Consider the following 22,523-nt stretch of genomic DNA (forward strand, 5'->3'; position numbering starts at 1 on the left):
CCCTGAAAGAACTTGACAGAAATAAAGAGTTAATTCTTGTTGGGGATCTAAATATTAAGGGTTGAGAAGTCAAACAGGAAAAGACATAAGGACATAAAAAGTCATTTTGACCTCAGCCATGTAATCCAAAGCTACACTAGAATCACCCCATCATCTCAAACCCGGATTGACTTAATATTCAGCAATATTAAGTCAATCATTCCAAATGATGTTTGACACTTATTGAATTTGAAAAGAAGTTTAAACAAGTAACCTGGGGTGAGATTTTGTCCTCAGACGATCTAGAGTGCTTAATGACCACAATTAATAAGGTTTAAAGGTGAATTTAGTAAAACATCAAACATTCTCGAAAGAAACAGAACTTTCCCTGGTTAAATGAACAACTGTGGAATCTAATGAAATGGCAGGACCACGCTTTGAAAATCGCACTTAACTCAAGACAAAGACCAAATTTCTTCTGTATTTAAAAATTATTTTATAGATTCAGTTAAAGAGCTAGCTCAAGATTTTGGCTTAAGAAGGTCATTGTACCACCAAATTATAAGCTCTCTGTTTTTAATATTTCTGAAGTGTCAGAGTCTTGTATAACCAAAATCCTAAGCCAGTTTAAAAAGCTCCAAGGCTAAAGATGTTTTTAACTGTGATTCTGAATTTGTAAAGAAGTATAAAAGTAACCTCTGTACTCCTATCACTCATCTTGTAAACTTGTCAATAAAACAACGCTATTTTCCCAATACCTGGAAATCAATAGTAATAACCCTTTTTACAAGACTGGTGATCCAACCAATGTGATTAGCTACAGATCTATCAGTATTCTCTGAGTTATTTCTAAAGTAACTGAAAGAGTGATTTGTGACCAGTTAATAGCCCATCTAAAAAATGAACATTTCCCACTGCATCCTATGCAGTTAAGATTCAAGAAACATCATTCCACAGAGACAGCACATTGCCCCTTTATTGAACAAATTAAATCCAGTCTTGACAGGAGAGGTGTTGTTGGTGCCGTTTTCCTTGATTTTAAAAAGGCCTTTGATACAGTCAATCACAATATTCTTTTATCCAAACTGTCAAAGTTCAATTCCTCTACTAATGCATTACCATGTATGGAGTCATTCCTAAACTCAAGAAAACAATGCACAAGAATTAATGACACATGCTCATCTTTTGCTAACTGTACCATTGGAGTTCCCAAGCAATCAATCCTTCCACATCCAGATGTATGCAGATGATGCAGTTATTTACACTCATCCTATACCAAGAGTACAAGCTGTTTCCAAACTCACTGCAGTACTGAACAAAGTATCAGACTGGTTAACTCACTGTTTTCTTACTTTTAATGTGAGCAAAACTGTAGGCATGCATTTTTCTGTCAAGAGAAATAACACACATCAACTTGACATTCTAGTTAAAGGAGAGGTAATAAATATTGTTGAGCATTTCAAGTATCTGGGCATGATAATTGATTCTCACTTAAATTTTAGCAAACATATAAAAAAGGTCTCCTGAAGTGTCAGAGCTAACCTAATGAATTTTAGACATATTAGGTATCAACTGCCTCTGGCCGCTGCTACGCTTTTTATGCACTCAATGATTTTCTCTCCTATTGTACTACAAGCCGGTCCCAGGCAGGAGCAACTATGCTAAAACCACTATACACTCTTTACAAACAATCTGTGAAAATTCTTGATAAAAAACAAGCTACCACCACTGTATCATTATTCAAAAGTATAATTTATTGACCTTTGACAGTTTTCTTTGTTTTGTGGATATGTGTTTGATGTAAAAATTAATTCATGATCTTGTGCCACCAAAAAATATGTGTCATTCTGTAGGAATGCTGCTAAGGAGACCAGGGCATCAGCAAGAGGTGACTGCTCATCTAAATTTAGGAAAACTGCTTTTGGAGAATCAGCATTTTCAGTGAGAGCAGCAGATAAGTGGAACTCAGTTCCCTCCATATCAGGGAATGCACAAGCTTCAGTATTTTTAAAACACTTAAAACAAGGCTCAAGATGAACGAATCATGTGATCATTGATCTAAACCATTGTATGAAACCAACTGTTTTCCAACATGGAGAGTGTGCAATGTATTTTTTGTATTATGTTTTACATGTGATGTACTGTTTGCAAATTTGGTTTGGTTTCATTTGTATTGTACTGTATTGTTTTTTTTTTATATTTTCATGCCCAGGGACCACAGATGTAAATTAGCTATATAGCTAACTCTGGCCCAACAGTTGTGTTATGCATGGCCCCTGTTAAATAAACTAAACATGTGTTGTTCAACCATGTTGGAACTCAATGGTGTTTCTTGTTGTTCAGAACAGCTCCACTCAAAGGTGGAGGGACAAGCCTGCCGTCAAAGAGAGCAAGGAGGTGATAATCTTAATTCAAAACTGCATTGCTTACATGGGGTAGCAGTCAGCTTCCTTTCTGTCAATCAATGAAATACTGAGAAATCATTATCAGGAATGTGTGTGACATCACCTGCATTTTCATGTGCAAGTGTTAGAGCTGATGGAGTATAAATTGCAAACTTAACAAGGATCTGCTCATCAAAACATTGCTCAATAGCACCACCTGAGGTCAAAAACTCCACAGGGTACATTTAAAGGGAAATTTTGCCACACTTTATGTGTATGTCCAATCATGCATGCTATATTGACCGAGAAAGCTGTTTTCCTGCTTGTGGAGCCATGCCAGCAGTGCCCACATATACCAGGATGTACTGTACATGAGCTTCTGAGGCCCAAAGACTCTGGCTTAAATACATATGGTTGAATATCCAAGTCAGCCAAAACACTGTAAAATGTATCCTTGTCCATGACATCTTGTGCACTCATATTTTGGGATACCATTTTCGCTTTTAGAAACATTGTTAAGTTTGCAATACAAGCAAAGAGAGCAAGGAAGTTTTGTGTTTGAGCAGCATCTAGAGCACACCCCCTGACTACCTAGAGGTGGCTGAAATAGCTTGTTCCTTGCCCCCTAGTACGACACTGTAGTGACACAGTGTGGCACAGAGAACACCAGCAACAACTGCAGGCATTTTTTTCACACTATATCCCTAATTCGGATAGCCAGAGATAAGGTTGAAAATCTACGAAATGATCCTTAAATATATTTTTCTTTGCGTTTGTATTTATAGTTATGTAGATATTATCTTTAATAATATTTTGGAATCCTATGCAAAAATGTTTGTTTATATTATTAAACACAAATATCAGCTGTAGTATTATCAGATTTATTGTATCGACCCAAAGAAAAGCAGTATCAGTGTCGGTATCATTCATATGTTTTCATTACCATGTGAAGTTTTAGGTAGATGCAGGAGCCTCCTTGAACACAAAACATGGTCCAATTCACAACTGCATTAACATGAGATGCAACACAAAGACATGAGCTGTTAACTGTGAAGGATTAAGCATCACAAGTAACTTTCAACTTTCTGTAGGTTGATCTGCATCTCATACTGAAATCAGTCTGTTATTAGTGGGCTGCAACATCCAAATTGCCTGCACAGTAAATACGATTTTAAAGAAAATTCTGTGTAACTCAGTTTTCTCACTTGACGGTGTGTTGAGTTTCTTTCATCCTAAAATGTTTGTGTTTCCTTACTCTCAGGAAGACGTGCTGCTCCTCACAGGCTGGGACTTTGCCGTTCGACACTGTCATGTTCTTGGAGTACTGAAAGGTGCGACTGAACAGGAAAAGTACGCGTTTAGTTGCCTCCTTTTGCTTTAGACGGTCCAATATGAGGTCTACACGAAAATCTGGAGAGGACATAGATGGTTATGACAGAGAGGAGGAGTTAATGCAGTGGTCTTACAGCTTCATATATAAGTAAGTGTGTGTGTGTGTTAGTGTGTGTAATTCTAAAGTAAAGCATTTCTTGTTATGATGAAGACAGAAGCTGGCAGGTAGCAGGTGGTGTCTGACTCACTGAGAGAGGCTGGAGCTCCCTGGCCACTAGCCTTCAGACAGTACTTCACCTTAAAACTAGAAAACACACACAGTTAGTTACAACACTAATCTGTGAAAAGGAGAGAAGTCAGCTTTATATGATATGACCGATTTCATCAATGCATAGTATAAATTTTGTACAAAACAGTAATTGTTTAAAGGATACATTTACCATATTAAAGTCCATCTTAAAACAAAAGCCAGGTGCCCCTATGGCATGGAAACAAGTTTTGCTTTTTGTATGGACTTTGGATCACCAAAGTTATTACATTTCATCCTGAGGGGAACATGGATATCTGATCCACATTTTATAGCAATCCATCCCATAGTTGAGATATTTCACTCAAAACCTCATGGTGGCACTAGAGGAAATGTCTTCATCCTCTGGGGTCCATGAATGTCTGTACAAAGGTTCATGACAATCCATCCAATAGTCATTGACATATTTCAGCCTGGACTTAATTGGTGGACTGAAAAACAAACTGACACTGCCTTCTCTAGAGCCATACAGGAAACAAGGCTTAAAACATTTTAACCAGGTGGCAGTATCTATGGTCACAGTCACCATGGGCTTTGGACAAGGATTCATTAATATGATTACAGTAATCCTACTGCTTCAGTCCTGACTGGCAGCCTTGTCTTCTTCAGTTTGACTGTGGAAGAGGTTAAAGACATGATCGCCTTTTAAGCCCATTCCTGTTTGCTACTGCTCTAGAACCCTAAAATTAAAATGTCTGCTAATCTTCAGACCATGAACCAACAACCATGTGTAAGTGCCCACATCATGTTTCTCTTTTTGCAGATGATATCTTTATCTTTTTGTAAATTGCCTAATGCTTCAGTACACTCCTCCCGTCTGTTCCTATCAACATAAGCAAACATGGTGACATACAAACACCTGATTCACTGTGGAAGCCAATATCACGATAAGTGAATTAACTGATCAGCACCAAATGGAATTTGACTATTCTTTAATGGTAAACCGAAAGACTGATGTTGAGAATTATGGGATGCAGTTATGGATAGAATAGACCAAATGTGGGCGTCTAATGTGAAATATGTGAGAACTCACCACGATACAGGTGTGCTGGTACCAGGAAGTGTGCAGGTCTTTTCCTCTGGGTTGATGATCTGAGGTGTTATGTCTAACGTGGCATTCACACTGATCACTGGACGGGCTCTGACACACACACACACACACACACACACACACACACACACACACACACACACACACACACACACACACACACACACACACACACACACACACAGGTCAGTGAGAGGATGCTATGAGTGCTTGTAAGTTTGTGTGTGTCAGTCAGATGTACGAGTGTTCACAACAGTGTTATTTATGTGTGAGCACAAGATGAGTCACTATAAATCATTCTGCACCATGCAGCCCGTTCACAACACAGACAATTAAATTCAGCTCATCAAGTTTTACTCAGAATAAACTTGAAGAAGTCAGTTTTTAACCCTCCTTCATTTTTAGCACTGACAGTGCAGTGAGAGGACAGGCTCTGTAGAGACAGCCTCTCCTTATAGCATCAATGTTGAAATCTTTCATTCAGCTGTGGAAAGTGATTTATTTTGACTTATAAAAAGGAATACTTTGTTAGTTTCAATTTTAGTCGGACTTTGAACAAGATTATTTTGTGTATAAGGATATATGTCTATGTGTAATCATTTCTACTTTTATCCAGCCACTCTGCTGTCACAGCGACACTTTCCCTGTCTGGAGTCTTTATCCTGCACACACTCACATGTGTACAGCCGATTAGAAACCTGATTACATGTATACATGGACAATAAATCATGTTTCTCAAACCTAATTACAGTAAATATATACAACAGAAATGCTGCACAATGTAAGTGTATCAATTCATATCAAACAAAAGCTTAAATACTAATCCCCACAAAACACATGTTGACATTGTTGGACATAGAGATCCACATAATTTGAAAAATGATTATGTGACACAAAAATTATGTTACATAATAATATCACCAACATCTAACATCACCTTTGTTTCATTTTTTTACCGTTCAGCTTTGTGAGTAAAATAATCCTTTAAATATGTTAAAAGAAATGTTGATGATGAGTTGTTGATTTTATTATTTTTAATTATAACACAATAGTTGTAACTTAACCACATATTAATGTAGATCTCCACCAAACATTTATTAGGATATAATTAACTGCAGTGGTAAAGCTGCATTAGGAAATGCAGGGGAACACAATTCTGTATTCAAAGGGTTAAATTTGTGCTAAAAGCATCCATAAAGTCAGTAGGAGAAAACTGAATGAAAACAGCAGCTCTTTGATATCAGAGGTGGCCTTCCTCATTAAACTCCTCAGCTTCCATGAGCAGCATCAGAGACACGCACACAGCCACAGCGGGGGAGGCAGCGTGCGCGCGCGCGCACACACACACACACACACACACACACACACACACACACACACACACACACACACACACAGTATGATTTAGAATTTTATTACCTGTATAAAACCGCTTTGTCTGCTCCGAACACTCCCACTATTAAATCTGTAAGACAGAGACACAGATCAGCTGTTTTCACAGCAGCAGTACAGACATTCTTTTGATCCCTGCTGTGCTTTTGCATATGTATGTATGTGTGTGTGTGAGTGTGTGCGTGTACCTGGATATCCATTCTGGTCTATGTCAGTATTTCCAGTCATGGAGTATCCAAAGCTAGCAGGCATGTAGCTGGACGCCCACTTCCCCTGCAAGACCTGAATCAACACACAACATGCTAACAATAAATTTGAGTAATGTTTTGGGTCTTGTTTTTTGTAGTTTTGAAATTCTTTCCTATTGGATATAATAATAATTTATTCTCTAATGTCATTGGGAAGATGTGGGGAAATCCTTATGTGCAGCATTATGAGTGACATTCACAGAGTTTAACTCTGTTATCGAAATCCAGTTACGTGAATGTGAAGACAAAACATGAACACAGCCATGTTAGCATGCTGATGTTATCATTTAGCCAGAGCAAAGCTGCTAGCCTGTAGGCTCCTAGTCTTGTTTAAAGATGCATAATGATGACAGCCTTGCAAGGTTTAAAAGGAGGTCTAATAATATGATGTTTCAGTCTTTTTTTTTGTCTTTCTACATTTTGCAGGAAAATAAATAGATTAAAACCCTGAATCATCCCTAAACTTGAAAACTAAGATTTTATGTTTTGGCCATATCACTCAGGCCTAGTTGACATTAAAATGTGATACCACACATGAAAATGTTCCAGAGTTACAGAGTGAGATACATTTAGCACCTGAATTTACTGAGATGTCTGAATGCAAACAAAGGCTCTATTTACACCTGGCATTAAAATGCCTCTTGGGTGAGACGCATTGAGAACTGATCACTCAGACCAAATTTGGAGGTGGTTTGGGCTGCATTTGGCAACATTCTTCTAGCAGTGTGTACGCAATGTGTCGTGGGCCACATTGAGGGACCACCTACTCAAATGACGTCCTCTACTTTCCAGCAGACTAGGCATGGGAATTGCATTGCTGCCTCCCGGTCCATGAACCCTCCATCCAAAGCTGTGTTCAACTTCTTTAATAACAGGATATACAAAGGCATGTGAAATAAAAAAACAAAATCCACTTCCTGTTTTCTCCCGTTCCCCTAACCCATTTTCCTCTACAAATCGGCAACTGGAATAGAAATTAAACCAAAACCAGAAAATAACTTGTTTTCCGTTTGTCTGTCTAAAAAAATATTTTAGAAGCTAAACATTTAACTGTTTCCCCTGGATAGTTTCCTCTGTCAAGTTGATAACTACAGTTTTTTGTATTGCTGCACTGCTCGAAATAATGGAGCTCAGGATTTATCAGGAGGACGGCTGCTTTACTCCAAACAATTTCACTGTATGAATCTGGACTGTGTGTGTGTAACAGCTAACCTTTTGGATGTGAAGAACAACAAAGAACATTAATTAACATTAGATCCTGACATATCCTGTTGGCGTGTCGGGAAATTTAAATAATCAATAAAGTTACGCTGCTGTGTCTCATGCATAAATGCGCACAGCGTTTCTCAATGGGAAGATGCAGCTGCGGGTGGATTGCTGCACATAACTGTTTGTCATATATATATATACATATATATATATATTCATTCAATAGAATTAAATGGGACGGGCATAGGATGGGCATTAGATTTTCATGAGGGGGCACACATATTTGTTTATCCTGTTATCAAAGAAGTTGAACACAGCTTTGGGCGGAGGGTACATGGACCCCCGGTCCTCCCACTGGTTAAAAACAACTACAAATTCTTTGTAAGTTTTTAAGTCTTTGCAAAGGGAAAGATGTATGTGTTTATTTCCATATTTAACGGGTAAGTAAGATCTGATCACAAGTGGTCACTTGAGACACATGTGGAGACACATGTGTCACATTAATGCCAGGTGTAAACAGGGCCAAAATGATTATTTGAAGATATTGGATTTGGTTTGATGCGATGTAACGAATGCCTTGCTGTATTTACCTGGGAAGGTGACGGGTCAGGCCCTTGAGGGTGGCCGTTATGAATGTAGACCAAACCGTTGTGATTGGGGCCTCCATAAGGAGCAGAGATGGCCACATCTGGAGACGTGACAGAGAGAAACAGCAATAAAAAACAAGATGTGAGGCAGGGCAGGAATTTTCGAGGTTAGGGTCTGGACCTGGTCAGGATGCAGCTCCTTGCTCAGCAGGAAGCTCTGTGTGTGTGTGTGTGTGTGTGTGTGTGTGTGTGTGTGTGTGTGTGCGCACATGCATGGATAGGTTTAGATGTGGTGTCCTCTCATACCGTTGTAGCCATCCATATCCAGGTCTCCCAGCACCGCAATGGCAGAGCCGTATCTGGCGTAGACCTCCGACCCTGTGAGCATCTGGGGTGGATGGAAGGAAAATCCACCTCGACCAAGGTACACAGACACCTGGAGACAGACACACACACACACACACACACACACACAGTAGCCACTCTGAAATAACTGTTTTGTTCTGTTTGGTTGTTTTCAGAGGTTTCAGATGTTACAAAGGTATTATAGCAGAGAATTAGGCCGTATTCAGACCAAATCAGGCGGTGTGGCGAAAATGCCAGTCCTCCCATTCGTTTAAATGGGGGAAGTGAGAGAGAGAGAGAGAGAGAGAGAGAGAGAGAGAGAGAGAGAGAGAGAGAGAGAGAGAAGCAGTGGTCAAGCGAGCTAGAGAGTGAATGAAGAGAGGGAGCGCTGGTAACGAGAAAGCCAGTGATCAGATCAATAAAATGTTATTTTCTGATTGTTTCATAGCGGTTACTTTCTAGAGCACAAATAAACACACCCACACCCCCACACACCTCTGCTCAACCCTGCCACTGAATGCCACACCACCTGATTTGGTCTGAATACGGCCTTAGACAGTGAAGGACAGACTGGCGGGCAGTTATTCAGTTTGGGCTTTCATTCAAGTTGAAGCTTTTGGTAACACCCTCACCAGTAACAGAAACAAGCACTTTTTTCAGATTAGTTTTTACTCTCTTGTTGTAATTTTACAGATATGATGAAATGTCTCTTGAACAGAACATTACTGTGGGCAGCATCTTCTGATGTGTAGGAGGTTGTATGGTCTTAAGATTGTTAGTTTAGAGGGACCTCAATATCACACATCTGACTATGAAAGCTTTGGACTGTATCTGTGTCTCTGCTTCCTGTGAATGGAATGAATGTGTGTGATGGTGTGAGTTTATATGCAACTCATGAGCAAATGATGTATGTTTGTCTCAATACTTATTCATAGAGTTAGGAATCATTATCACAATAAGTTTATACATGCATTTAAAAGGCTCATAAATATTTTCAAGTTACATCAGGACTCCGTTATGATAAGGGATCTGGAATATAAAATCTGCCTAAATATACCACATTATATAGAATTAGTGCTTGTTAGCTTGTCATGAACGGGTGGTGGCATGTGCAGTGAAACCCTTCAATAGCACTGAGCAGTGTAATTTTCCCCCACACCAACCTTACTATTATATAGGGAATCAGAGTATTGCATTGTGGCTATGATGTCATGCTGTTGGGAGTAAAAACTCTGTTGAACTTCCAGCTTATCTGAGTGCCCTTCTGTGTATGTCACCATTGAGTAAGAGACGAAACGTCTGGTTTTAATACCATTTATGGTTGGTATTTTTCAGCAAAAGCCATTGAAAGTATTTATGTTCAGTAATCACCTCTCTACGTCATGTGTTATTTTCAAAGTTAGAGTTCAAATTGCAATTGTTTACTGTTCACTTTCCTACATATAAAATAAAGGTCCCCAGCTGGACATGAACCATGGTTCATGGTCTTAGCATTTCCCAAGCCCAACATGTTAGTATGTTATCTTTTAGTGTGTTAGCATATTAACATTTATGCCTGCAACAACACAGTAACAGCTGTGCTGTGTCACGCTGCTGTGGTATTGCCAAACTGTCAAGCCTTATTTTACCGTTTACTGATGGCAGATCAGAGCTACATTAAGAGTACTCCCCTAAATTTAGCACTGCACTGCCATAACATTGTTGAACTCACAATGGACAGCTTTTTAAATAAGGATCAATATAGAAGAACCGGAGATATTATATTTTTTATTCCCTGCACTCCTCTTTTTCAAAACTGGGTGGCTACATTTACCTAAATTAGGGGATGCACGATATTGGATTCTTTGCCGATATCCGATATTTCCAACTCATTGTGGCCAACTGCTGATGCCGATATATGCACTTTTTTTTCCAGCTGGCTGAGGAGACCATTATGTATGCAAGCATAGATTGTACTAAGTATGATCAAGAAAGACAATATATGAAGGAAGAATTTAGGAAGACTGGAGTTCAGGAGCTCAGCGTTAAAACTTTAATGAACATGCCAAGTGGGTGGAGCAGTAGAGTTTTCTTTGAGTTTATTAGACAGACAGGATTAATGTGTAGGATCGGAGCACCGAGCCCCGATTAAGGTTAAAGTGGGAAGAAGCAGCTGGTCTGACGGGCAGTTGAGTGAAGTGGAGCCTGCGGAGGAAGCACCTGGACTGTCAGGGTGACACAGTCTGTCGGGGGAAGCACACTCAGGCAGCGTTAGAGAAGGCGACATATCAGCCTCTCATAATTGGCAGAATTCGCCGATGCCAATATTTCATTTTAGAGCTTTTATCGGCCGATATCCATGACGTGCTGATAATATCACACATCCCTACCCACAATGAAACTCGACTACTGACATAACAGCCAGAGATTTGGGTGTGTTATGCTGGTGGTGGCTAATGCAGCATGGAGCTGCTAGCATCCAGCAGAGATGAGGAGCTACAGCCCTGCTAACCTCGCTTCTTTCTCACTCAGCACCCCCACATTTTTTCATTTTTTTTTTCATATTTGTTCAACCCCAAACAACACTGACTCAAGTGACATCACTTGAGGCAAGTTATCAGATTTCACACAGCTCCCTCTAGAGACACAAAAGACACTACTTTTTTCATACATGCAGTAGTACTCCCCAACACATGGAAACAGTGCTGTAGTAAAACAAAGTGTGTGTGTGTGTGTGTGTATGTGTGTGTGTGTGTGTGTGTGTTTCCTACCTGTCCCACCTCCCTCAGTTTGCCATCTGACCCTCTGTCCATGAAGAGAGGAGCTCCAACCAACAGATCAACCAAACTGGCAGACAGATAGATGAAATATGAATAAAGGAATAACACTGTGTGTGTTGTGATCAAATTTAAGATAGATGATTCATCTTTTAATATGCTTTTATAACTAATCTCTGTGATGTTAAAAGCATTCTGTTAGTTTGACAAAAAATATTGGAGCTTTCAACCATATCTCATGGTCTTGCTGTAATGGCCCTTGAGTTAAGACATTTTGTCAAACTACTGTTTGACAGGTCAAGAATGAACTCACACACCATGACATTTCTCACTAATCTGGGTTTGTGTATCCTTTAGGTCTAACACACAACTAGAATTATTTTCTGCCTAACTAAACTCTTGCAAAGTATTTTTTGAATAGTTTGAAACCTGCATTGTTTACATCAGCTTGTTCATTTTTTTTTTTAACACATTACCAACACTGGCTCTCAGATGCATCAGTCATGATGTCAATGCATGTCCTTGAATATGCAATGGTAGAACATGAGAGACAAGCAGCCTTCTAGTATTCAGCATGGTGTGACATTGTCTCATGCCGTTTCGTATTTCTTTTGGTGCTCTGTTCTGATTGGCTCAGTAACTCATCTACAGTGACAAAATGTGACTTTAAATCTTGTTTCACTAGGAGGACACCAAAATTCAAGGGGGCAGAAGGGTGTGTGAGGTGTTACCTAGGAGGTTATAAAACTCCTAATTTCCCTTCAAACTGAGTGCTTGGGAGCTCTTGAAATAAAAAAGACAGGACTCAATTCATCAATTCATTAGACTAGATTCTTATTTAGAAAGGGACTGCTCAGATGGTAACTACAGAGTCAGACAGGGAAAAAGTACAGAAACAGACAAACAGCCTTACCCATCCTTATTAACATCAGTAGCAGCTACCGAGTGTCCAAAGTAGGCAGCCATCTATAAGACACAGAAGAGAAAAATATAAAATACAATAGCTAAAACCATGAGCTTCAAAAGGTCAGATCACTGTTGCAGTCTCAAACATTAAGTTTATCAAATTAAAATCACACATCAAAAAATCTTGTACTGTAAATCGAGTGGAAAGATCTATTTTTCTTTCTATAAAGAACTTAATCGAACGCCGCCCCCTCGAAGTTCTTGATATCATATATTCAGTGACTCAAAATGTTATGTAGAGCTAATGTCTTACGTGTCATGTGTCTCATATCCAATTAAAATCCAGTTGTGATATTACACCTCTGTTTACACTTAGCCACATGTGTGCCTCTCCACGGGCCAGATCTTAAATCTGATTGCAAGCTGTCTCGGTTTTCCTGTGCTACACACAAATCAGGATGGGCACTTTAGCAGTTTAGTTACAACAATATTAAGTGATAATAGCTAGCTAGAGGTCGGGGTTCAGCTGGTAGAGCAGGTCGTACAGTTCCTGGCTCCTCCTGTCCACACGTTGAAGTATCTTTGAAGACATTGAACCCCCAAAATGATCAGGCCAGCTCCTTGCATTGGTGTGTGTGTGTGTGTGTGTGTGTGTATATGAGTGAATGAATGTAAAGCGCTTTGAATATATACTGTAAATGTAGTCCGTTTAGCTGGCTAAGGAAAGGAAAGTTTATTTTTATATCACATTTTATACATACAAGGGTAATTCAAGGTTCTTGACATAATACTTTAAAACAGAAAAACAGCATGAAACATTAAAATGCATATTTAAAAGGAAATCTTTAAAAAAAAAAATCAGATTTGAAATCTGGCTGGTTTGAACAAGAGGATTTCAGCACTTCTTGGATACAATAGCTTTTTTGATATCCAATAGCTATCAGATCCATGTATGCATTGACACTGAATGCTTTGAAAGTATTTTAACTATAATAGAATGACAGGAGTTAGTAATTTCCAAGACACAAAAGAGGCTGATTCAAAAGCACAACCCAATGACTCACATGAGACGGGCATGATGATGTTAAGGAAAAAGATTGAGATAGCCTGAAGGGAAGCTGAGAAGGAGACAAACAGGGTTTTTAAAGAGTGAGAGAAGAGGATGGAAACCTTGAGACATACAGAGAAATATTGAGAGATGGCTGCAACGTGAGAGAGCGCAAGCAGAAAAGAGATTTTGAAAAAGGCTTGAGACAGAGCTTGAAAGAGAAAGGAGAAACAGGAAACAGATAAAAGAGAGGCTGGTGGGTTCAGAGGGCGAGTTATGGAGGACAGACAGGAAAGTGAAAAGGAACTCTTTCATTAACTCTGCTGATAATAACCTTTATTCCTCCCCAACCTGTTTCCATAGCCTTCTTCCTTCTTCTCACAACCCCCACCCACCTCCATCTCACTCACTCTTCTTCTCATCCTTCTGTAATTCTCCTCTATGTCAGTGTTTGGGAAAAGTTGTTTTGAAAAGCTAGAACAGCTAGCAATTTGCAATATCAAGAGAATTCTATGTTTTGACTTCAGTTTACACACTCTTCTAAACCTTGAGAGGTTTCAATTACTAGTGTTCTGACATCATTTGAAAAAAATTACAATTAAAAAAGCATAAGATTAAGGCTGCTTTAATGACTGAAAAGCTGACATGTCATAGATTATTTGAAATGTGTGCTTTAGGGAGAACAGGCGCTTACACATATTGTGTTCTATTTGGAAAATAAAAGCAGAGCAGCCAAGTCAAACTTTAAGTTAGAAGTGCTCTTTTTGTTTCACTTATTTCTTTGGTTTCCATCTCTACAATCACAAAGTAAACAATAGAATTACACTGTTCATGTTGGAAAGTAATCTACCAGGAATGTAAACTTTCCTGGCTAACATAGTTAGTTGCCAGAGTACGTTGCTTAAACTTATTTGCTGGATGACCCTACGTTTGTTTGTTTTTTTAGGGGTGGGACTCATTGGGAATCTAAGTTTGTTCGATTCACATTTTTGGTGTCATAATTAGATTCAGAATTGATTCTCAATTCAATATTCAATTGCAATATAGACAATAAGTATTAAGTGGACTTTTTTTATGTGAAAAAGTTATAATACCAATAATAAATATTTTTGAAATATGTCCAGTCTTGTGCTTGTATGAGAATAATCAAATGAAAGTGAAATTTACTGACCACCACCACTGGTTAAATGTCTTTTGTAAGTGACAGTTAGACTATGCTCTGTGTAAGGGGGCTGGTATAGTCTGTCAGGCATGCTTGTTGGATAGACGAATAGTTTAGGAAACCTCCTTCCCCCATACTTTTCCCACAAGGCACTTTTCATTTTTGACATAACTATTTCTGTCACTTTCTCAGTGTCACAACTGACTGCTACACCATGAATACCTTCTAGGAGAGACGGTCTTAAAATATGCATGCATATCATGTCCCTTCTTCCTCTCTATGCCTTTGAGTGTCACCGTTTGAAACATGTCATGTGAATTTTTAAATTAAAAATGCATACAAACGCTTGTCTTAACTGGATAAGATTACTCTAATGTGTGTGCACTTTACACCCCTGCACTGTGCCCTAGTGTCTCTGTTTCGCTTTTTTTCATTCCATCAACATAACGTATAATCATTTATTTTTCTGGAATCTGACTGTCTGGAATCTGTGATTGAAAGATAAGAATCACAACTTGTGTGAAACATTTTTCCGCACCACTAGTTTGCATTTTTCTTTTGTTTTTGAAATTAATATGTGGGCTGTGTTTTTTTCCCCCACACAGTGCTGATATCAGTAAGAATACAGCCTCATGCAGATATGGCTAGCTGTGGCCTATTGTCCTCCAGCTCACCTGAGTTCCTGTGAAGTTGACCATAGACTCCATGTTGAGGCCATTGAAGATGTTCACCTAAAACATCAAATACAACAAGTGAGCTTTACACAAACCACTTCAAGGATTCAGCATTAGCAGTTGCATTACAGTTTTAAAACTGTCGGACCCTGGACTCACAGTACTCTTAGAGTCACTGTCACAAGAGTAAAGTGTTTTCTGCACTGGTCAAACAGTCACCATCCACAATCACTGTTTGACCAGCTACATAGATGACTAGGAGGAGACAGGATATCACCCTGATGTGGTCACATGTGTGCGAGTACAGTATGTGGTGTATACAGGGTACACTTAACACTTACGTAGCCCAGTGCCTTGTCTCCCCTGGGTACTCCAGTCACGTAATCTATGAAGGTGAGAAAATACAGACTTAATTCGGACAAGTTTGGTTAGTATCTAACGCATCTCTATCTGCATTTACATGAAGCATTTAATTAAATAATCACTGAAACAGCCTATTCAGGATAGCATGCAGAGAAGTGCAGTGAGTGTACTGTTGTGCAGTGTAATGCAATGCAATGTAGTTTAGTGCAGTGCAGTCTAGTGCAGTGCAGTGTAGTTTAGTGCAGTGCATTTTAGCGCAGTGTAGTTTGGTACAGTGCAGTGTAGTGTAGTTTTGTGCAATGTAGTGTAGATAGATAGTTTATTTGTCCTCAAGGAGGAAATTCTTTTCCACAGCAATGTGCATTCTTTGGATTAAACCAGCTCCCGTAGCCAGCTGCGCTGTGCATCATGCTCCCTTATACCAGGGTCTGGGTGAATACTCTTTTCCGATTGGCCAGCAGGTGTGTGTTAAAACCATTTATTGTAAATGTTGTTTGGCTCAAGTTTAATCCCCGTTCTAAATTCATCCACTCTCCGACCTGTAATCATAGCAACAATACAGAGTACAGCTGTCAAAGCTTACTCGTTATGAAGTTTTGAAGAATGGGATGCAGCAGAGGAAAAAGAAATGGAGAAAAGAAAGAAACCAAGCAAAAAACGGCACAATGAACTGACACTTTAAGAGCTGGCGGCGGCGAGTAGTGTGGCAAGTTGTTATGACAACGGTAAGCTCTTGCTTCATAACCATTAGATTTTGTTGGGCCTCCACCATGTGGTCAGACAAAGGCAGGCCTAGCTGTAAACTCTGAAGCCTGACCCGGGGCCGCCTTTGTCCTTTAATCCCTGAAACAAAGGCCAAAAGGCTGCTCACACAGACTACAACTCCCAGCCTGCCCTGCAGTTCACACCTTGAGATCTGGGAGAGCCCCAAACTCTCGATTTTCATTGGCAGAGACACCAACACCCCAGGGAGTTACCTCAGCTGTAAGTACCAGCTGTACAGATATACCCATTGCCTTTCCATTGTTCCTGCAGTGTAGCAGGAAGCTTAGCTTTCCCGGTGAGCCAGTTTACTAAAGGAGGTAACCAATCTCCTGTGCAAGTGTATTTCCCCCTTCCAAGTTTGAAGATCCTCCCCTTGCTAGACAAGCTGAGACTTCTCCCTGTGTTCAACCGAGCACAATTATCGGATCCAAAGAAGAGACTGCTGTTGCAACCCAGTGCTCTCCTGTTTTGCCTTCAGAAGTAGGAAAAAGTCCCACTTGGGACTGCTGTGTATTGTGCCACCGCGAGCAAGAAAGCAGGTTGGGTTATCGGTCAACAGTCCAGACAACATGCCTTACAGACTACCGTCTATACGTGCGCTTTTCTTTGTGACAAAGCAATTACTGCTCTCTCTCCACAGTCGCGGGACTGCACCGCTAGCCAGTGTTTTTTTCTATTTTCTCTTTCCTGTTACTAACCCTGTTTACACACACATTACACATAAACACTTGCACCCCTTTGTACATCTGGTGGGTAGATACCATGAGACACTACGCAAAGAAGGCATCCTGCTGTCCCCCCAACGGGACTCCCACACCCCTTTGAAAGAAACAAAGTGTTTATTTACGTAATTTACCTAATTTATGTGCATTCGTTTCATTTGAGCTCAGTGTGAAAGTCTCTACCATGTTTTACTGTAATTTACAGTCACGCTAGTTTCTCTCCTCTGCGTTTTACCAAAGGCGGGGCTTAGCCCCTCCACACACACACACACACACACACACACACACACACACACACACACACACACACACACACACACACACACACACACACACACACACACACACACACACACACAGAGGAGCAGAGCTTGTTCACTGTCTAGTGAACAAGCTGAAGTAGATAACGTTACTCGAGTTGAGGACAACTACACTCATTACATTACATTACACTGCTGCCGATGGTCCATTTGGGACCATTTTGTCCATATGATCCTGAAGCCATCAAGGCTAACCTCAGTGCCCGGGTCAGACTCATCAAGCCAAGACTCAGTCAAAGCAAAGATATATGCCTCCCTGAACAATGCCTCCATAAGACATTTAGCATGTAGCATGTCCATTTTATTTTTCAATAAATGGACATTTAAAGAATGATTGCGGGTAGTGGAGGTTTAAAATGGCGCTGTCTGAGTTTGCAACACACCCTTTCTTACTGACCTCTTCGGACTAGATTTTCTATCGGGTGGGATAGTTTAGTGCAGCGCATTGTAGTGCAGTGCACTGTCATATAGTTTTGTGTGTTGCAGTGCAGTGTAGTGCAGTACAGTGCATTTTAGTGCAGTGCAGTGGAGTATAGTTCAGTGCAGTGCAGTGTAGTGTAGTGTGGGGTAGTGCAGGGCCTGTAGTGTGGTGTAGTGCATTTTAGTGCAATGCATTGTAGTATAGTGTTGTGCACTGCAGTGTAATGCAGTACAGGGCAATGCAGTGTAGTTTAGTGCATTGTAGTGCATTGTAGTGCACTGCAGTGTAGTTTAGTGCAGTGTAGTGCAGTGCAGTGCATTGTAGTGTAGTGTAGTTCAGTGTAGAGTAGTACAGTGCAGTGTAGTTTAGTGCACTGTAGTGCAGTGCAGTGCAGTTCAGTGTGGTGTTGTACAGTATAGTGCAGTGTAGTGCAGTGTAGTACAGTGTAGTGCAGTGTGGTCTAGTGTAGTGTATTTCAGTGTCATGAAGTATGGTGCAGTGTAGTGTAGGAGTAGTAAAAGCATGATCACTAACAACAGCCATCTCTATCCTTACCTTCCTTCCCATCATCGTTGAAGTCTCCAATTGTCACAGAGTATCCTGGTCAACACAGAGATGTGGATTCACTCAGTAAAACTACTTACAACATGTTCCTCAAATAACTCTTATGTTATTTGAATGTTCTTGGAGGGTATAGTCTTAAATAGAACCGACTATATATTGTTCATTTCAAAGAACAATAACAACTGTAGTTTAAATGTTATATACATACATACATACATACATACATACATAAATGTAGATCATGTGTGTTTAAAATGATATAACAGCCAGTCTGTTCTGACAATATTTTGTTCAGTATAAAAGGTAAAGTTTTGCTCAAACATGCATGAAAGTACCAAACTATTGCTGTACTTATATTATAAACATAAAAATAAGATATTTACACTTTAAATAACTTGGTGTGACACTGGATCCAAATTTGAACTTTAAGAAACATGTTTAAAAAATGGTTAAAATCATGAAGTACAACTTAGCAAATTTTAGACATATTAGAAACTGTCTCTCTTTGGACGCAGCCAAGATATTTATGCATGCTATGATTCTTTCCCATATGTCTTATTGCATCACATGTTGGTGGGGGCAGGCTGGACAAACAGCCATAAGACCTCTTGAGTCCTTATACAAACAAACTCTAAAAACTCTGGACAAAAAGCCAATGCATTTCCATCACTGTAGGGTACTGGAGAAATACAATTTACTGAGCTTTGAGAATTTTAGATTATTCTCAAATTTATGCCTGGTTTATAACATTTTTCAATGGTTTGGCCCCTCCTTCACTACGTGACTTTGTGTATACTCGCTCAGTAAATTCTATTAGATCCTCCAGAGTATCCTCTATACAAGATTATACTATGCCATTTCGTCGCACTGCATTTTGGGCAATGAGCTTTCTCTGTGAAAGCCACAACTCAGTGGAATGCCCTACCTGATGATATGAACAGCTGCAGTTCCATCAGTATGCTCAAAACCAAATTAAAAAATCTGCTTAAAACTACTCAGCTCTGTAACCTCTCACTCTAAATTTCATCTCATGGTCTTCTCATGAATGCAAATGATCTTGCTTTTAATTCAACAAGCGTACATTATTAATTTCTAGTTGACATTGTGAATGTATGTGATGTGCTATTGTGTGTACCTTTGTATTTTGTGTTATGTGTCCTGTGTGTTTTTTGCTTTGTACTGTTATGTTTTAATTGTGACCTGCCTAAGGGACTGCAGATGAAAATTAGCTATAAGTTAACTCTGATGCGGCACATCAAATGGTAACATTTATGTTTAAACACTGTGCACGGTCCCAGTAACTGCAATACAACAACAAATTTACTTCAGTATTCAAAAATCACACAGCAAAAATGGAATCCCATCTTTTGTTCCACTGAGTCATACATTTTACCTAGGGCTAAATGATTTGAGGACAGTATCTAAATGCAGTTGTTCTGACCATTATTGCATTATTTTCTGTATTCTGTGTATTGGAGACATCTTCCATGTCTTACAGTTTGTTAGGCTCTGTTAATTATGCAAATTATCATTATAAGGGCAATTCTTAAGATTTAAAAAAAATGCACTCTTTCAAATTGCTATTTCAATATTAATACCAGACCAAAATTCTGTGATAAATAAAAAAGTTCTCAACTATTATTCAACTTTTTCATTTAGAGAACTATGAAGTAACTTGAATCTTTTTCAAAATATGATATTAAAGAGATTAAAATGAACAACTTAAACATTGTATGGCTGGATGATTTTCTTTTTCCATCATCTCTGCTTTTTACATCCATGTGGATATTCCCTCACATCAGTCTATAGTCTGAGTCAGTCAAATCAAGTAAGTATCTGACAGTCTTTCTATGCTGACCTGCAGTGGAGGGACAAAGAGGGGATTTTGGAAGATACTAATTTGATTTGATCAAATCAGACTGCTGAAGCATCATACTAGCTTCAGATTAATTTTGGAATGTATTTCAAATCCTGCACAGAATAAGGACTGGGGATTTTTTCCCCCTTAACTTCTATTGAAAGCACATTAGGAATACATCTAATGGCCAGTATGAATAAGGAGGAATGATTACAGTGAGCAAACCCAGTTTCAATGTTCATATGAGCACATGACTATTACTGTAAGACAGACTATCTCTACCCTGTCCTCATTAATGCAGCTGTGAGTGGAAATCAAAAAAGGTGAAAGAAAAAGAAAGAAAAGGTGTGTGCAACTATGTGGTTACCTAGGTAACTGTCATCGTACTGGGCGCCGGCTGACTTGGTGGCCAGGGTGTTTCCATAAGGGGTGATGTAATTTTCGTTGAATCTGGTAAAAATCTCAGAGACATCATCGGAAATCAGCTGGCCTGAAGAGAAAGGAGGAGAACATTAGAGAACAGAGCAGAACAAAAAAGAGAACAACTAGAGAAGAACCCAAGGAGAAAACAGAGGTCAACAAAAGAAGGGTGAGAAACAAGGTGACAACTGAAGAAGAAAACCAAGAGAGGACATGATAGAACAAAAGAGAACAAGGAGGAGAAAAATTAAGAGAACAAGGAGAAAAACAAGGATAAAAAAAGAGAGGAAAGCAGAAGCGGAGGGAGTACAAAACAAGGAAGAAGAGTAGAACAGTTGAGAACAGAAGAGTGTAAAGAGCAGATAAAGAACATGCGATTTTATGCGAGTATGTTAACCAGTCAATACACTTTTGGTTTAGAAAAACACACACAACTTGTAATTAGATGAGCCACACAGCTTCCACAGGGACAGTGTTAACAACTGACTAATCAGAAACAGAGCTGTGTGTGAGAGTACGTGAGTGTGTGGTTTGTTGCGAGTGTTGACTCAACAGGAAACAATAATTAGGCTAACACACCCCAGGAAGAACCTTGCCATACCGGCAGAGAGAGATGGAGGAAGGAAATGAGTGAGACTGACTCAGTGTTCAGGCTATACAGCCATATTCTGTGTCACACCCTTTAATGTCAGACAGCTAGACAAACATGGATTACAACACACTGCTGATACACACACCCTGTCTAAAGCCTAACCAGCCTGGACATTACCTGCTTATTAAAATCTTAAGGTGGTGATGACGCATGCTTCAGTCCAGTGTGTCCAGTGTCACAACAGCAGAAATAGGATTTTAGATTCTTTTTCTGTACACATCTCCCTAATCCCCACAGGAGGCTGAACCCACAATAACACAACACACCCTGCTCATGCTGATCCAGCAGCATCTAAAACGACCAACACACACCAGCCCCACCAAACAATACTGCCACGTCAGTGATCTGAAGAAAAATACTTCCAACTGCTCTTTGGGACATTTTATATTAGAATCTTTGAGGTTCAACTTTGAGGTCTATATATATAGACGAATCTGGGTTGCAGACTAAATATAATGCAAGTAAAAAATAATGTAAAAGGATCTCACTTTTTGAGGTGCTTTTTGCCAGGAAATCTGTTGCCCTGACAACTGTCATTTACATTTTCAATTTCTTCTTTAAAAAGATAGCCTACATGGTATCAAGTGTGATATGTACTTTTTGGAATTTATCACACTAAGGCCATATGGTCAAATTTAAATTATTTCAAGGAGACCTATTATGTTTTTCCTTGTTTACATATTTTTATACATAAAATGTTACAATGGTAAATGGACTGTACTTGTATAGTGCCTTTCTAGTCTTCCGACCACTCAAAGCGCTTTTTACACTGCGAATCATTCACTCATTCACACACATTCATACGCTGAATGGATACAGGGCCCACCATGCAAGCTCCCAACCTGCCCATCAGAGGAAATCTTATCATTCACACACATTCACACACCGATGGCACAGCAGTGAACTCCTGTGTTGTGCCTGTAGCAGATGACCACAGCTGCAGCCACAGCCGCCCCTACAATGTCAGATGTTCATACTAAAAGTGGCCGACGTGTCAAATAATGAGGGTAACATATGTAGAAATAATCCTGGGGGGAAAAAGCACCGGCTTCAGACTG

The 22,523-nt window shown here is 39.5% G+C and overlaps 1 protein-coding gene across 1 annotated transcript in view; it reads right to left on the minus strand.

Annotated features, from left to right (window-relative positions):
- The window catches only part of itgav (integrin, alpha V), an 89,892-nt gene that overhangs the window by 34,471 nt on the left and 32,898 nt on the right, over window positions 1–22,523 (minus strand). The window contains exons 7-19 of the mRNA XM_042425689.1: window positions 20,761–20,883; window positions 18,527–18,571; window positions 15,722–15,765; window positions 15,381–15,437; window positions 12,504–12,556; window positions 11,585–11,660; window positions 8,796–8,925; window positions 8,493–8,590; window positions 6,634–6,727; window positions 6,473–6,518; window positions 5,036–5,143; window positions 3,944–3,999; window positions 3,619–3,773 (exon numbers count right to left, since the gene is read on the minus strand). Coding sequence (XP_042281623.1) covers window positions 3,619–3,773; window positions 3,944–3,999; window positions 5,036–5,143; window positions 6,473–6,518; window positions 6,634–6,727; window positions 8,493–8,590; window positions 8,796–8,925; window positions 11,585–11,660; window positions 12,504–12,556; window positions 15,381–15,437; window positions 15,722–15,765; window positions 18,527–18,571; window positions 20,761–20,883 — 1,085 coding nt within the window. The remainder of the gene's footprint in view (window positions 1–3,618; window positions 3,774–3,943; window positions 4,000–5,035; window positions 5,144–6,472; window positions 6,519–6,633; window positions 6,728–8,492; window positions 8,591–8,795; window positions 8,926–11,584; window positions 11,661–12,503; window positions 12,557–15,380; window positions 15,438–15,721; window positions 15,766–18,526; window positions 18,572–20,760; window positions 20,884–22,523) is intronic.

This window comes from Thunnus maccoyii, chromosome 11 (genome assembly GCF_910596095.1).
Source record: "Thunnus maccoyii chromosome 11, fThuMac1.1, whole genome shotgun sequence".
NCBI lineage: Eukaryota > Metazoa > Chordata > Actinopteri > Scombriformes > Scombridae > Thunnus > Thunnus maccoyii.